Source organism: Sinocyclocheilus rhinocerous, unplaced genomic scaffold (assembly GCF_001515625.1).
Source record: "Sinocyclocheilus rhinocerous isolate Xijiao unplaced genomic scaffold, SAMN03320098_v1.1 scaffold1464, whole genome shotgun sequence".
Lineage (NCBI taxonomy): Eukaryota > Metazoa > Chordata > Actinopteri > Cypriniformes > Cyprinidae > Sinocyclocheilus > Sinocyclocheilus rhinocerous.
The window spans coordinates 435,834-453,333 of NW_015643188.1; the positions used below are offsets into that span (position 1 = coordinate 435,834).

At 35.2% G+C, this 17,500-nt stretch overlaps 1 protein-coding gene across 1 annotated transcript in view; it reads left to right on the forward strand.

The window, feature by feature from the left end:
- The window catches only part of LOC107757186 (collagen alpha-1(XXI) chain), a 45,422-nt gene that overhangs the window by 19,362 nt on the left and 8,560 nt on the right, over positions 1–17,500 (forward strand). Inside the window, exons 16-22 of the mRNA XM_016574602.1 lie at positions 7,687–7,740; positions 11,852–11,896; positions 12,748–12,801; positions 14,490–14,543; positions 14,851–14,904; positions 15,032–15,103; positions 16,490–16,525. Coding sequence (XP_016430088.1) covers positions 7,687–7,740; positions 11,852–11,896; positions 12,748–12,801; positions 14,490–14,543; positions 14,851–14,904; positions 15,032–15,103; positions 16,490–16,525 — 369 coding nt within the window. The remainder of the gene's footprint in view (positions 1–7,686; positions 7,741–11,851; positions 11,897–12,747; positions 12,802–14,489; positions 14,544–14,850; positions 14,905–15,031; positions 15,104–16,489; positions 16,526–17,500) is intronic.

Consider the following 17,500-nt stretch of genomic DNA (forward strand, 5'->3'; position numbering starts at 1 on the left):
TGAAATGTCTTCTTCTGCATTCTACCGTACGGACGTACATGTACTTTCCCTTCAGCCTGAGGCTTATTCATTTCACTTTTGGTGTGAAAAGGCTTTTATATTTGCCAAAAATATAACTTTTTTATTTTAAAAACAAACAAGCAAGCCCTGTCCAGATTTAAAAAGTAACGCAAAAGTAACGTAACGCATTACCTTCCATAAAAAGTAACTAAGTAACGTAATTAGTTACTTTTTTATGGAGTAACGCAATATTGTAATGCATTACTTTTAAAAGTAACTTTCCCCAGCACTGTAAATATATATATATATATATATATATATATGAAATCTGAAGCCATCTGAAATTTTCATCTAAAATGAGCATTTTTTATCAGGCTGCTATGTTTAGGTCCTTTTCTATGCAAAAATATAATGTAAACATAATTACAGTAAATTATTTATGATTTAAGTTATTTATAATTGACTATTGACATCTGATTTTGTTTGTGTTATTTAGGGGAGGGTAAAGCTAATTTCAGCTGGTTGCAGAGAAAATACAATAAACATTATGTAAAAAATGTATGCGTAGACTTTGGTTTCTCAAACAAACATCAGAGATGTACTTTCTGACCTACACCTTACTGTAAATCCTTCTCAGTTGCGTTTAGTAGAAACTAAACAGATATATCAACATATATCAAGATTGTCTATAATTTTTTAGTCTCTCAGCATTTACCAACAGTAATCATATTTATCAAAAGTAAATAATATTTTCTTTTATTCAAACTATTTTACACTCTCCCTACATCTCTTGTTTTACTTCTGGTACTCCTTTCCTAATTATTTCTTAGAAATATGCAACTTGCTGTTTATTAGACCATTCAAAGAAAACAAGAGTTTACTTGCAAATGTGTTCAGTCAGCATCAGATTGTGTCATTCTGCTTGAGTTTGCTGCACGCTGCTATAAAGTTTAACACCCCAGGCTAACAAACAGAGGACTTCTCACTTTTTTGATTTTTAACGATTATGCTGTGGTGCAACTCTTTAAAAACAAGCTCCTAACTTTAGTAGAAGAAAAGAAAAAAGTCCCCAGATAACCCCAAACTGGGTCAAAAACCTCCTCTTTTAGGATTTCTGGGACTGTTAAAAGACCACAAAAGCCTCCCCAGATCCATATAAAACTTCACGCTCGCTCTTCAGTCCCTGCGAGGGTCCTGTGCTGCCGAGACACAGATACCCAGTCCTCTCTGCTGACTTTCATGTGGCCTTTGGGTTTTACTGCGGAGGTTTTACAGTTTCAGAGCGTCTCGAGTCAGAATCAAATCACACACCGCACGTATGCACACATGTAAACTAACACATGCGTTTATGTGTCGTAAATGTCCCTCAAACATGCTCAGACATTATTCTGAAGGACTCATGTCAATAAATAGATAAATAAATAAAGAAATAAATTAGAATAAAATAAATAGATAAAACTAAATAAAGATAAATAAATAAAATAGAATAAATAAATAAATAAATATTTCTCCTAATCAGTATTTTTGTATAAAAAATAATATATTTTAAATACATGTATTTCATGCTAGGTATAGTTCAAATCTGTCAACAAATTTACTGATGTATCGATCAAGATTTACTGATATAAAAGTTTGCACACACACACACACTCACTCACTCACACACACACACACACACACACACACACTCACTCACACACACACTCACTCACTCACTCACTCACTCACTCTCACACACACACACTCACACACACTCACACTCACTCACACACTCACACACACACACACACACACACACACACACTCACTCACACACAGTACAGCAAACAGTAAAACTCCTACAGTTCTGCTTAATTAAGTCTCTGAAGTGTATTTTTCACAGTAAACGCCCACACAGAGAGCTTCAGAGATGCACTGGCTTTAATGTCAGATCCTTTCTGAACTCTTGTTTGTTTGTGTAAATGTCTGACCATCGGCTAATCAACCGCAAATGTAGCTCTCTACACTCAGATTCAGCGCTGTTAATGTGCTTATACTGGAGCGGTAAGTGATAAAGCATATGTGTGTACAGCTGGGATAGTTTTACAGTAAGAGCTCTGTGTAATATAGTACTGTCCACATGTATGTGTGGGATGTTAATACTGTATGATTCATGCAGCAGATTTCACAAATTGCCTGGGCTAAAGAGCTTCAGCTGTGAAGAGCGATGCTCTCGTAACTTTTGTCATATGGGACCAACAATGTTTTTGCCACCAATTTTACCACACATCAGCACTGGATGTTTTTATACAGGAGATGGAGATTTACAGGAATATAAGTGATGTTTTGGAAAACAAGGTTTCTGGCACATCATACACCTGAAATTATATGTCTGAATCAATTTAGTCCAGAAACGCTGTGAGAATGTGGAGAATTCTATCAAAACCGACACCTCTGAGACACGAGAGTCTGCAATTCTGCAGTCGCGACTTGACATGGGCCAAATGTCCAGATCTGTGGTTTTTGACTCAAAGGTCTCCCATAGTCCTGAACAATTTTCATAAGATTCCAAAGTAAAATATTTACTAAATATTTCTGCTATAGTTATGACAAAGCTGCTTCTTATTTATTGATTGATTAACAGAAACAAACAGAAGTAATCAGCTACAGTAAGCTACACACACGAAGGCAGCGAAGATAGATGCAAATAGTCTTTAATATTCCACAATACGGCAAACACAGGACAGACCGGATGACAAACAGAGAACAGAACACGACTAATATAGGAGGTCTGATGAGGGTAATTAATGACACACACCTGAAACCAATGACAATAATCAGACGGAGACAGAAACTAGGTCAAACAGAGCACATGAGGGAAACACAACAAAACAGGTCCATGAGGTGTGACATATATATACACACACACACACACACACACACACACTCACTCACTCACTCACTCACTCACTCACTCACTCACTCACTCACTCACTCACACACACACACACACTCACCATATATATTTATATTTTTATATATTGTTAATATATCAAATATATTATACAAAAATAACTAAATATACCTGTATTTCAAATTTTTAAAATGTACTTTTATATTTTCATTAAGTTAATTTTAAGTATTAAAATTTATTGTATTAATAATATATTAATTTGAATCATTCAAAGTCATCTTGCCTTGGACCTCTGGCTTTGATTGAACAGAACTATCTTGCTCCCACATTTTCCATTGGACATAAAGAGGCAACTCAACACAGAATAGAAATTAGAGGTATTGTGTAGTGAAGTGTACTGTAGTTCACTATGAATGTACCATAAAATTGGCCCATGCGACTAGAGTGCTATTTTATTTAGTTTTTGGGTCAAAATATTAATTTGCTTTGTGTGTGTGTGTGTGTGTGTGTGTGTGCGTGCATGTTTTTGTGACAATTGAGGACATAAATTTGTATAATGACAAGGGTATGACATAGGCATTGCAAGGAGAAGGTGACTTTTCAGGACATTCCCCACTTTTCAAAACGCTTATAAATCACACAGAATGGAGTGTATTGAAAATCTGAAATAGCACAAAGTTTCCTGTGAGGGGTAGGTTTAGGGGTAGGGTTGGTGTAGGGCAGTAGCACATACAGTTTGTACAGTATAAAAACCATTACGCCTATGGAATGTCCCCATAACGTGATGAATACACAACATGAGTGTGCGTGTGTGTGTGTGTGTGTGTGTGTGCGAGTGCGTGTGCGTGTGTGTGTGTCACAGATCTGTTCAGATATTTTTTTGTTGGGACCTGATTCAGATTATAGTGAGTTTGGAAAGTTTCTGTATCTCCTCATCATTGATAAACCTCTTGCAGAAGTTCCACAGTGGTTCTTTTGATGAATAATGTTATGCAATACTTTTACCAAAGTTAATATTCTCTAATATGTTCTCCAAATAAATGAATCTTTTCAATTAAAAGTCACAGACAAGTGGAAGGCTTGAAAGGACCCTGATGTCCAAACCACCGACTGCAGTGTTGGCCAAAGACTTTAGCAAAAGGACCAAATAAACAAACAGGATTCCTTAAAAAGTAGAGAAACAAGGGTGATTTACCAATTACTGAGCTGGAACATTTGTTTTAGGATATGTTTGTCTTGTCTATGCTTATGGACGATATTTATAGCATATGCTGTCAGTATTTATTATCCTACACATCATTTTGTGTAGCCCAGTCCTTCTGTTGAAGAACAGAAAACATGTTTACAGGAGTACATTTGTAGGCCAGAGGGTTTAAGAGCAAATGTGAAGCTTGTTCTTCAGTGAAACGTTTGTTTTTTAAGCCTGTAATTCAGTCTAAATCTTCATTTTGAGGTGGGACTATACTTTCCAAGATGGATGAACATCAGGTTATGTGATGCAGATGTGATTCCTGTGGGTGGACTTATGGGAAACTGTAATACTGCACAAATATCACATCAGTGTGAAGCTCATACAGTATTTTGATTCATACTGTCTGTTTTTTACAGTAGATTTTGCAGTTGTGTTCTTAGTATTTTGCACATTATTAGTGGTGTTTGCTGCACCAAACCACTAAAAATATCTTTTTAACGTTATAATGTTACCGAAATGATATTTTATGCAAATTTATTGAACTTAATTTTTTTCTCAATTTCTTATATTACATTCTTTTTTTTTTCTTCTCTATAAAGTGTCTATGTTTGGCTTTGGATTTAAAAACCAAAATCATAAAATTTATAAAATGCATCTATACAAATATCTTTATAATACAAACGAGTTTCCACGAGAATATTTGACGTTTTTCAGTTCATACATAATAATATTTACTTTTAGATTTTTTAAAAATACATCCAAATTGTGTTTCAGCATCAATCAAAGCATATAAAAAAATTTATGTTTTGTACCTGTAAATGTTACGTACTAATACCTACATAACAGTGCGACCAGACCGTTTGCAGACATTTCAACATAGTAAAACACCAACCTCTTATATTTCTTTTTACACCAATTATAATTACATATGATTGGTTAATAGAGCCTTATTTTTGTGTGGTTCCCTGCACAATGCTATGTTATGCGCAAAACACTTTTACCGTAGTGCATGATTTGTAAACTAATACATTTTGATGCTTGTATCACATAACCAGCTCCATATGTTCGTCTTTTCTGATTTAGTAAACTTGCTCGGGAGCGCACCCGGTACAACGTTACACTTGGAATGTGAAGCAATAAAATGTATTAAAACATTGCCAAATTCATGTTCACCTGTTTCCAATAAAAATGAATGCACTTTTAGCCCCACTCACTGGACATTTCATTTGGAAAATGTTGCAAAATGTGCAATAAGCAACGTAATATCATTTTGCAGAAACGTTGCAACAAGCCTGGGCCTGACATGCATGATACATCAATAACAGAACGGCAACATTTATACATACATGCTTGCAGTGGCGTAACTTTGCTTTGAAAAGTGGTGGGGACACCGCGCAACTCGTTTAACTAGTTTTTTATTTAATAACCTAATTTACTTGGGGACTGGGTTTAGAGTTGAACAAACTTAATTTTTGCTTTTCAAAAATACATCGATGTACCAGGGGCGGTGCCAGAGGATCTCACTTTTTTTCTTGCAATTGCGAGTTTATATCTCGCAATTCTCACTTTTTTTTCTCAGAATTGCCAGTTTATATCTCTCAATTATGACTTTTTAACTCGAAATTTAACTCGAAAAAACCTTCTCTGGTTTAAGAAGCGGTCTTTTACTTTACTTAAGCGTGAAACCCATCAATATTCGCGTCATTTTTGCTGAGCGCACCTTCTGCAATTAATAGTAAATATAACCAAAAAAGGTCATTATAATTTTTATAAGAAAAATAAAATAAATATAAGGAAAACTCGCCCACACCTTCCGCAATATATTTTTCAATTACTTTCAAAAAGTGGTAGGGACAATATCGACCCTGGCAAAAAGTGGTGGGGACATGTCCCACCCGTCCCACCCGCAAATTACGCCTATGCATGCTTGACAGTTTTTTCAATTTTTCATTTTGTCGTCTAGACATTCTGCATGTGTTAAAACTGGACATACATGAGTGGGACGGACTGTGTTTACTTTTATATCTGAGACATCTTTTCCACAAACTGCACGCTTTGAGCGTTTGCTAACCATAGAACATGTTTTATGTAGCCAAACACACCTACAGATGTCAGGCCAGAGTCAGAGTAGTTATTGGGTCCCGCTCCACAGGCCGCCGCAATCCACATTTATGTTTTCTCTAACAGACTCGCTGCTCTTCTAATGAAAGCTTTGCTTGCTTAGATGTTTTATGTGTCCTGGAAGGCCAAGCTCTTCTACAACAACAACAAAAAAACAACTCTTAGTTTCTGTTTCTCCCAGCCTTTCAAAGCGCTCCACAAAGCCCAAGTGTTAGTGAGTGTGCTTGAAGCTTTCATGGAGGGCAAACATATGTTCTTTGCTTAAGGGCAATGGCTCTTGAGCGGGATGCTGCCTCCTCTCCACCTGTGGCTCTGATCAAAGTCCGCTCGAGTGTGACATGAGACTCCAGCCAGTTCTTGTCTCCTGCTGTCTCTGAACACTGCTGGAGTTACAGTAGTGTACACATCAACAAATAAGAGGAAAAAAAGCATTTTCTTCAACTAGATTTTGTGCTGTTTCCAGCAGAAATACCTAAATATTCTTAAGAAGATAAATTTACATCGCCAAGATAGGACATTTAGTCTTATAAGAATAAGAATTAATTTTAATTACTTATTTAGCATAATTTTACTTTAAGCATTAATCTAACACATTTAGTGAGGACTGTTTCTAAATAAATAAATGAATACCAGTGTGTTAGGAAAAATAAACTTAATTCAAGCTTTTCTGAAAAAAAGCCTCATCATATATAATTTGTATTTAGTCCTATATAACCTTATATTTTGTTTCAAATTTCCATTCATTTACAGAATAATTTAATAGAATCAGATTGAATATGATAGAATCTACAGAATACAGTTTGATAGAATAGTAGAATTTATAGAATATGTTTGGATAGAATATAGTTTTGAATTTTATCCTGAAAAATAAGACAAAAATAATAATTATTTTACGAAAATAAGTCAATTATTCCGCCCAGTGTTTGCATGATAGTAGAGTATCTTAGTAGAACTTGTTTTCTGACAAGATATCCTGAATTACATTCATTTTATTTAAGGGGTGTGAAACTAAATGTAATTTTAAGATTTCTTATTAACGTGCACAGTTTTGCTTAAGTCATGCATCTTGTTTTTAGAATGTTTTGATTTGAAATATTTTTACATGCATACAAATCGAATAAAAAAAAAATCTGCTGTATTTGTTTGTGCATTTATGTATCTTTGTAGTGTTTCCCAGTAGAACTAAAAACTAAGAAAACAGAAAAGCATACAAAAGTCGATGTTATGGTTTCTATTCCAGCACTCCCGGCTTGTTTTGCACTGAAAGGCTGTGTTTTATGTGTCCAGTGAGAGCAAAGCAAACACAACGTTGCTTTAATTGTCGTAGACCCCTTTCACTGGGAAAATACGCTTCTCCATAACTTCAAACCCTTCACGGAGCATTAACTTCATTCTGAGTGTGTCTCTAAACTTATTTTAAAAGGGATTCTGAGAAAAATGAGATCTGTTGGTCAACACTTGTGTTGTGTTTGTTTGTTAGGGCGAGAAAGGAGACACCGGGCTGCCAGGAGCAGATGGACTGCAGGGAGTTCCAGTGAGTCACTTCTGCTGTTCTTCCTCTTCTTTTATAATGTTTAACATACGCTGCATCTGTTAAATGTGTGGCTAAATGCACATCTAAAATGATTTCAATGATCCCATCTAAACAAACCTCCTCTGCACATGTTGACTGTAAAATGTTGGACTCCTTCATAATTAGCAGTGTCAGAAATCTGACCGTCCCTTTGCAGTGGCTCCATAAAGCAAAGACACACTAAACAGGGAAGTATATTCTCTAAATGAGAGCACGTTTACAAATCTACGGGTGTGATGAGAGCCAGCATGTCTGACATTCCCATCGCTCTCGCTTTACACCTGCCATCATAACAGAGAGCTGTTTCTGCTTGCAGTGCTTCCACGTCCAAACATCCGGTGCATATGACAAACAGACAAAAACGTTTTACAGTTTACATCCCACAATTCCTTTTTTTTTTCTCTGCCATGGAATATAAAATAAGGTAATAAGGTAATTGCGACTTTTTTGTCTTACAATTCAGACTTTTTTATATCTCACAATTCTGCGTTTATGTCACAATTCTAGATTTATATCTCTCAATTCTGACTTTTTCTCATAATTCATAATAATAAAACAAATAATTTAAAAAGTCGAGTTTGGAGAAATAAACTGAAATGCAAGACAAACTCAGAATTGTATTTTTCTTGCAATTCTAAGTTTACATCTTGCAATTCTGACCTCAAAAAAAGTTTAAATCTCAGAATTCTGACTTTTTTCTTGCAGATGTGAGTTTGTCACAACATTTTCTCAACTTTTTTTCCCCCAGAAAAAGTCAGGAATGCGAGACATAAACTCACAATTCAGTCTTTTTTCTTGCAATTGCAACTTTACATCTCACAGTTCTGAGTTTATATATTGCTATATATCACAAACTATTTTTTTTTTGTCAGTACTGCAAGGTTAAATCTTGCAATTCTGCCTTTTTTTCTCCGAATTCAAAGTTTATTTCTCTCTCTTTCACAGAATATAAAACAAAGTAATACGGTAAGATTTTTTTTCTTGCAATTTCTCAGAATTGTGAGGAAGAAAAGTCTGAATTATATAAAAAGTTGGAATTTCATTGTTTTATTGTGTGGTTGAGACTTCAATGCACATGACTTCTATGGTCAGAATATCATAGAGTCCAGCACAGGCAAGAGCCTTTCGCATTTTTAGAAATTGTAAAAATGCATATACACATTACAGCCTCAAATGTGTGCAGCTTTACATCTGCAATCAATTAGCATTAGCTTTGTTTGCCTCCTTGATTGAGACACAGACACAAATGAGTGAAAAATGGATTTCATATTTGATCTACATCTGTGTTAAATCCATACATTCAGTCAAGATGAAATAATTGCATTTTCACAAGCTGCATGTCAAATGAGCATCCAGCCTTCTAAAAAAATAAAATAATAATTAGTACTTTTATTTATCAAGAACACGTTAAAATTGACCAAAAGTGACAGTGCAGACATTTATAATGTTACAGTAGATTTCTATTTCAAATAAATGCTGTTCTTCTGAACTTTCTATTCATCTGTGAATCCTGAAAAATAAAATGCATCACGGTTTCCACAAAAATATTGTGCAGCACAACTGTTTTCAACATTGATAATAATCAGAAATGTTTCTCGAGCAGCAAATCAGCATATTAGAATGATTTCTGAAGATCATGTGACACTGAAGACTGCAGTAATGATGCTGAAAATACAGCTGCGCATCACAGAAATACATTACAGTTTAACAGAGATTCACATAGAAAACAGCTTTTCAAAATTATAATACTATTTCACTATTTTTGATCAAATAAATGCAGCCTTGATGAGCAGAAGAGTCTTTTGTCAGAAACACTTATAAATCTTACCGACCCCAAACTTGTGAACGCTAGTGAAAACAATAAATTAAAGTATGATTTTTTTTCCCATTTAGTCTTTTTGCTAGTGTTAGTAAGAAAGTGGATATTTTTCCTTTAAATAAAAGGCCTAATTTTCTTCATGCAAAGTATAATTTCTTTTGATTAGGTGCAGTATGACCTCGACATGTTCAGATATGGCTGCAATGTGCTTACTTTACTAATTTCTGTTTTTAAATAATGATACATATTCCTTGCCAGTAATGATCTGGTTTGGCTAATACTTAGACACTTTTGCTTTGCACTTGAAAGCCTGACTGTGATTTGCTAATAAGTAATTTCCCGCTACTAATCATTACCTCTCAACCGGACAAATTAACACTTGACTCATTTTTCGAGTCAGGTATGACACCTTTCATCTTTCATGTAATTACTTTTACAGTCTCGCTCTCCTTCCCGCTCTTACATTTCTGTGCCGTCAAATTAAACCTGTGAAGGCCTCAGAAGTTTCTCGTTTTTGATGTAATTCAGTTTTTCTGAAAGAAGAAGAGCCTTTGAGTGAAACGCGATCGATGGAGCTGCTCACTATTCATTTCAAAGCTGTGCGATGTTCCCCTGTTTTTCACTGTAATCTCTGAGGATAGTGGACTCAAACGCAGACCTTGATGTCTCTTGCACACTCCTGCATGCGTCTCTGGACGGAGTCTAGTTGTGATTCAGGGTTCTGGAGATACAACAGAAGATTGATTTCTTGGATGCAAACACTCAGGCAGGTGCTGAGAGATCAGAGTGAGGTCAAGCTGCTGTAATGCCAGTGTTTTCCAGTGAAAGTCAGACGTCAGCGTGTTTGCAGCTCTTCATCAGGGCATCAGACGGCTGCGGGAAGCTATTATCTGTCTGTGGCAGGAAGGAAGAGGGTGCTTGCTTCTCGCATTTCATTTTTGGAGAAAATAGTGGTACGTTTTAGGTTTTACCGTCACTCATCTGTTAGGATATTTACATTTTCAATGGACAAATGCACAAAAAGGAGTAATGTAGCATTATTTCCAAACAGCTGATACAGTAATTAAAATGTTTCAGTTTTTATTTTGGTTATAATAATAACGAAAAAAACTTTTATGTAAAATATTAGGTATTTTTAGGTTTTTGGAGGTATTGTGTTAAAAGTGCCCTGTTTATTTATTTATTTAAATTATAAATTTTTTGCCTATTTCCGATTATTTTCATTAGATTGTCTTTAGATATAATAATATAATAATAATAATAATAATAATAATAATAATAATAATAATAATAATATATATATTAATAATAATAATAATAATAATAAATCTTTAAAAGTAACAGCATCTTACGAGATATTTTAGTACTTTTGAGGTAATTTATATTAATTTCATTGGTGATTCACATTACTGTAGCAGTATTTTTGATAAATAAATAAATAAATAAATAAATAATAAAGGTACATATATATTTGCAATACTACTACTACTACTACTACTAATAATAATAATAATGATAATAATAATAATAATAATAATACAAATTCAAGTACCAGCATAGTCATTACTCATTAATGTAGTACTAGTTGTCTGATAAATAAATGTATATAAACAATACTACTACTACTACTACTACTAATAATAATAATAATAATTTATCATGTAATTAAAATTCATAAAGTATGATGAAATATGACATATTTTGAGGTTTGTGTGGTATTAGGAAGGGTCTTGGCGTACCGGAGTAAAAGTTATCAGGGTAAAAACTCCAGGAGACTTGATGTTAAATCTTTAAGAAAGAGCAGGACATTCTGCAGTCAGATTTTTGAGGGAAATTGTGCTAACAGAGCGGTTTTTGCTTTTTTTTATGTGCTTAATGTTCTTCCGTCACATGAGGTTCATCGTTGCCTCTTACTGGAGCCTCAGAGGAAGCAGATGGATGGAGGAAGTTTTTAATGGAGCTCAATTAAAGTCATTTAGCAGGCTAGAAAAACAGACAGTGGAAATGTGTGAAATTGTGTCCTTTTTCTTGGCAGGCTCCTATTTGAGCAATAGCTTTGCCAGAGCGTAGATTAATTGAGTGGCATCCTGGTAATGCTGTAATAACAGTAACCGCAGAAGAAGAACATGATGAATGATGGAATTACAGCAAGGCCTTGATCCCAGATCTGTTCCAAATACAAGGTCATTAGCTCCGCTTGTCCTGTCCAGCAGTGCGCTAGAAACTGAACCACGGCTGATGTGTGCTTTACAGGGAATCAGAGGACCTCCTGGAGAGGAAGGAGCGAGCGGACCGCAGGTATATGTGTTTGCCAATTAATTGGTTTTTGAATATCACCTTTTTATTACATTTTTACTGGTTTATAATAGATTTTTTAAAATAAATGTATTGTATATAAATGTATATAATGTACATATATTGCATTTGGATAACAATAACAATAATAATAATAATATGAATGAATATTTATTTATTTATTTAAACTTTGTCAAGTTGGCAAGGTGTCACATGTGGTTTCAGTGTTATTTCAGTGTTTCAGTGTTCATTTTAGAATAATTTCCAAAAAAGATACAAAATAAAATAAATTACAATTAAAATAAAATACAATACAATACAATAAAAAAAAAAGAAGCAAAAACGGTTTTTTTTTTGAATATGTATTTATTTATTTTATTTTAATTTATTTTATAAAAAAAATTCAGTTTCATAAATAGATGCTCTGTTAAATGATCTAGTAAATGTATATACATGCAATGCATAATGAATATTAAATTAATAAATATTAATGTATTTATTTATTTAAATTTACTTATGTCCCAGCAAAACATTAATGGCACCAAAATATATTTATTTCATGCAAAATATTATTTCATTCTTTTCTTTAAGTTTCCCTGTTGATTTTGCAATGAAATGTGACCTGGACATGTTCTTTGTGAAATTCACTCATGTCCAACCACATTTTGTCAATGTAAAATAAATGAGGTTAAAAATGACTAGATATATTTCAAGGCTGTACCTATACAACACAATGGCTGCAGTTGTATGGCAGTAACTACCTGCCTTTAAAGCAAATACAGTCACTGCATCTTGAATTGTAACACGGCGCATGACAAACCCATGCTATCGATCCTGTGTTTGCTGGAGTTTAGGGTGCGAGAGGAGCACCGGGACAGAAAGGATCAGCGGGGCCAAGAGGAGCTCCGGTGAGTAAACGTCCCGCTGGAATATCAGCTTCACCTTTTTACCCCCTCATTGTGTCAGCTGACCCGATAAAATAAAACACTTCAGAAAAACCGGATTGGATGGAGGCCCAGGCAGCTGTAGAGCTGCTCATCAGATCAGCAGCCGCAGCCAGAGAGCGAAAATAGCAATCTGGACCGGGGTCAAACACTAACCAGCGATCGGTCTGGGACTGAGTAACAGAGTAAACAATGCTAGGGTGACCTCTGAACATTCGGCTGAGTCCGAGCAAACGCTGCTGCCACCTAGTGCTGGATCACATCTGATGCGCCTCTGTGTTTAGGGCTTTTGAGGGAACAAGAAAATGTAAGGAATGTATATATATATAGAACAGAATACGTCAGTATGGTCTCTGCTAATGCAAGACATTTGAATTGAATGCTTCATAAAATCTAAAAATAAAACTTCCATTGCTTTTTACATTTATTCTACAAACAATAAATAAATAAATTAAATAACTAACTTTTACTGTGCCTTCTCATCGCACTGCAAAAACTCTTCTTCCTCAGTATTTTTGTCTTGTTTTCCAGTTCTAAAGATTCTTAAATCAGGATATATTTACTTAAGAAAAAAATTAATGACGTAAAATAAGAGAAATATATCAGAATTAAGCGAGTTTATGATTAAAACAAGAACAAATATATTAGTAACACTTTACCTAAAGCATTTAAATATAATGCATTATAATGCATTAATTATGCCTATATATGCACCTTATAATACACTGAATGATCTCATAAATAATTGTAACCGCAGTTATAATACATCATAGTAATACGTATCTATTCATTGTTGCATCTTTAGAAATTGTAACATGACAAACAAACCTTCAAATATTATACTGCATTTTAACTTTGCTTACAATTATTTATAAAAAGATGTAATGCATTGCAAAGTACATTATGAAAACCTTTATAATGCATTACACATAAAGGCTTTAAGCATCACCCAAATTTACTTTGCAAAATGCAATGCTTTCGCAAGGCAAAACATGAATATCTGCCTCTGTATTTTTTTCTTGTCTTTCAGTGCAAAAGTCTAAATATATTTAACTCAAGATATGTTTACTGGAGAAGCAAAATTACATAAAATGTTCATGATTAAAACATGAACATATCTGTCAATAGGCTCAGAAATATTAACTTATTTCAAAGGGAAACCAAGTTTTGACAGATATTCGTTCTTAATTTAAGCATAAACTCACTTCATTTTGTTAGTAAACAATACTTCATGTCTTCGTTTGGCATCTCCAGTAAATGTATCTTGATTTAGGGATGTTTAGATGTTTGTACTGGAAAACAAGACACATTTAATTAATTCATTTGCAGTGCATGCAAAATTTAATGCCATGAATTTAAGACTTTCTGCTCTGATTTAAGACCTTCATTTGTGAAAATGTGACTTTTTATGACCTGCAGAAACCCTGTGCGTTAGAATCTGTTTTGCACATCATAATTTCCATTTCCATTTCATGTATGCCATTTCTGACAGTGCTTTTAATTTAAGAGAGTTCATTTCTTATTTTGGTCAAGTAAGAGTCTTCTGGAGTTGTGCTGAAGGTTTATTTGCAGTCCGCCGAGTGTGCCGCTGTGTGTTATCAGCGTTCGGCGCTTCAGTTTAACTCTGAATCCTGTCTGATTAAATCCTTCAGGGCACGCCGGGGCCTTCGGGGCCCCCCGGAGCAGACGGACTCCACGGCCCCAAGGTTGGTCTGCTCCAAACATCACCTTTAGCAATTATGCTAATACCTTGACTCGGATCAGGTGGGAATAGCCGTGCTGAGATTACATTTATTGTGCCCTTATCAAATGGATTATAGAAGTACGCTGAACAAAATCATTTAAGTTGCCGGTTTTGTAACAGCATTTCATTTAATATTTCAAGTGATTAATAGTCTTTTATCAGTCTATGGAAACAAATGGCTTCTTCTAGCCACGTTATAATGGAGGAGTTATATATGCGTGCGTCAGATGTGTGTTTGTGGACGTTTACTCACTGCTGTATGTGTTTAGGGTAACGCAGGAGAAAAGGGAGACGCAGGTATTCCTGGAGCCGCAGGTCAAAAGGTAAGAGCCTCATCTTTTGTAGCTTAGACTTTGTGCATTAAGTCACTCAGTTGTGAGGTTTGCATTCAAAGCTCTCTGGATAAGTGAGGTGAAGAGTTTATTCTCAGTGGGTTTGTGAATCTCTCAGGGCGAGCGGGGCGAGCTGGGATTCCCAGGCCTTCAGGGAGCCATGGGCCCTCCTGGATTTAAAGGACACAAGGTAATGCTGCCGTCCCATTAAACACCATTAAACACCATTAAACACCAGCATGCACGAGTCATTTTTTAATGTTTAATGTTTCCAAATGAGTCTCTTCTGCTCACCAAGGCTGCATTTATTTGATCAAAAATACAGTAAAAATTGTGAAATATTATTAAAATTTAAACTAGCTGTATTCTATGTGAATATGTGTTAAACTGTAATGTATTTCTGTGATGCGCAGCTGTATTTTCAGCATCATTACTCCAGTCTTCAGTGTCACATGATCTTCAGAAATCATTCTAATATGCTGATTTGCTGCTCAAGAAACATTTCTGATTATTATCAATGTTGAAAACAGTTGTGCTGCACAATATTTTTGTGGAAACTGTGATGCATTTTATTTTTCAGGATTCACAGATGAATAGAAAGTTCAAAAGAACAGCATTTATTTGAAATAGAATCTTTTGTAACATTATAAATGTCTTTACTGCCACTTTTGATCAATTTATTGAATCCTTGATCAGTAAGCGTATTCATTTCTCTGACCTCCAAAGCTTTGAATGGCCGTGTATATTAATTAATTAATTCATTTGCATATGCAAATAAATGGGACTTAATATATAAACTGTTTAAAAATATAAACATTAGGGATTCCTTGACGTTCAAAAGAACAGCAATTATTAGAAACAGACATCTTTTGTTACAGTGTAATGTCACTTTCAATCAATTTAATGCATCCCATCTGAATAAAAGTATTTAGAAAAAAAAAATAAAAAATCATACTGACCATAAACAATAGTACTATACAACCCAATGCAGAAATGAAGTTATCCATGGCTTTAGTGACAGCAAGGTCAGCAAGGATTTGATTCCCAGAGACACACATGCTGATAAAACCTCACTCTGGATAAAAGTGTTTGTCAGGTGAATAATTAAGCACCTGAAAGGTTTGATCTCGATAAAGGATTACAATCTTCTAATGCAACACGCTGTGAAACCACATTAAGGTCGTATAGATGCGAGATGGTCTATCAGCCTGCCGAGCCTAAACCAGTTCAGCTAGAAACCAGCTCTCATCTTCTGAAACACCTTGAGTTTCCAGCAGAGATGTGGATGTCTTGAGGTTGAACACGCTGCGCACAGTGGCAGTATGCTTTATGTAGGCTATATATGCATATTCATACTATAAATGCAGTATTAAGATGTGTAGAGATGTGCAGACGCTGCCATAAATCTATTGTCATTTGGATAAAGCATCAGCTAAATGACTGCTTGTGTGGAAGATATGCCTGATATACTGGCTTTTCAGCTCATTAAATGTAGTTTTTGACTGATATGCTGAAGAACAGGGTTCTCCTGCTGTGCAGAAGTGGAAATAAGTCTGTGTTTCTCTTTTATTTTCAGGGAGAGAGAGGAGAACTCGGACCCAGAGGCATTCAGGTGGATCCCCAGTCATTTCCTTCACATTTTAAAAACACTTTTGACTAATACTATAATAAGTCTGTGATTCATCAGAGGTTTGCATTTGGCTTCAACACAAATTCAGATTCATCTCTGATCTCAAATATAACTCGAACCTAGATGATAGCCGTAGTGTGAAATTAGTGGAAAAGGTTAACTCTATCACTCTTCAAAGTGATTTGTGTTATTTTTTTGGAAGTTAACATCTGTGATGGGCTCATATCTCATCTCAGTATGCAGAGATTAGCAGAAATTAGACATTAGAGGCTGGTTTGTCAGAAAAGTGTAAATGCTGGATCTTATTACTGTGTTTGTTTATGTCTGACCAGCAGCAGCTCAACCAATGGTGTGAGTTTGGGGCGGAGCTATGTGTTTCACTGACCAATGGCAGACAGGGGGAGTGTTTAGGAAACCTGTTTGGAAAACATGATTCTCCTTCAGGAACTCGAGCTGCGTCGAGATCGCTTTGGGAACGCCCTTGCGTGACCGCGTTCTGAAGCACGTGTCAAATCCGTCCAATGGAGCAGCGAGACGTCACGAGCAGGGTGACGTAAGCACCAGAAAGCATAAAAGCGCATCCGGCCGGCCGCAAACCAGCTTCTGCTCTTCAGTAGCGCTCTGTGTATGTGTCTGTCTATTTACTGTTGTCTGTCCGCACAAGCACTCATATATAAAAACAATGAGAAAGTCTATGGCGAGCGAACGGCATTACAAACGCTGTGTTTCTCCCTGCCCACGTATATATATATATAAAATATAAATCTATGTTTGGTCTCTAGTAGGCTATTCTATCCACATTTACATTTAGCCTTAATGTAGGTTACTGTAAGATTGGAAATGTATTTTCTTGCCCCTGAAACTGAATATTTTCAATTTTCAAACATATATTTAATTGAGTTTCACTGTTTACATCATATATTTAGCGTATATTTTGAAATATAATTTGGTCATGGA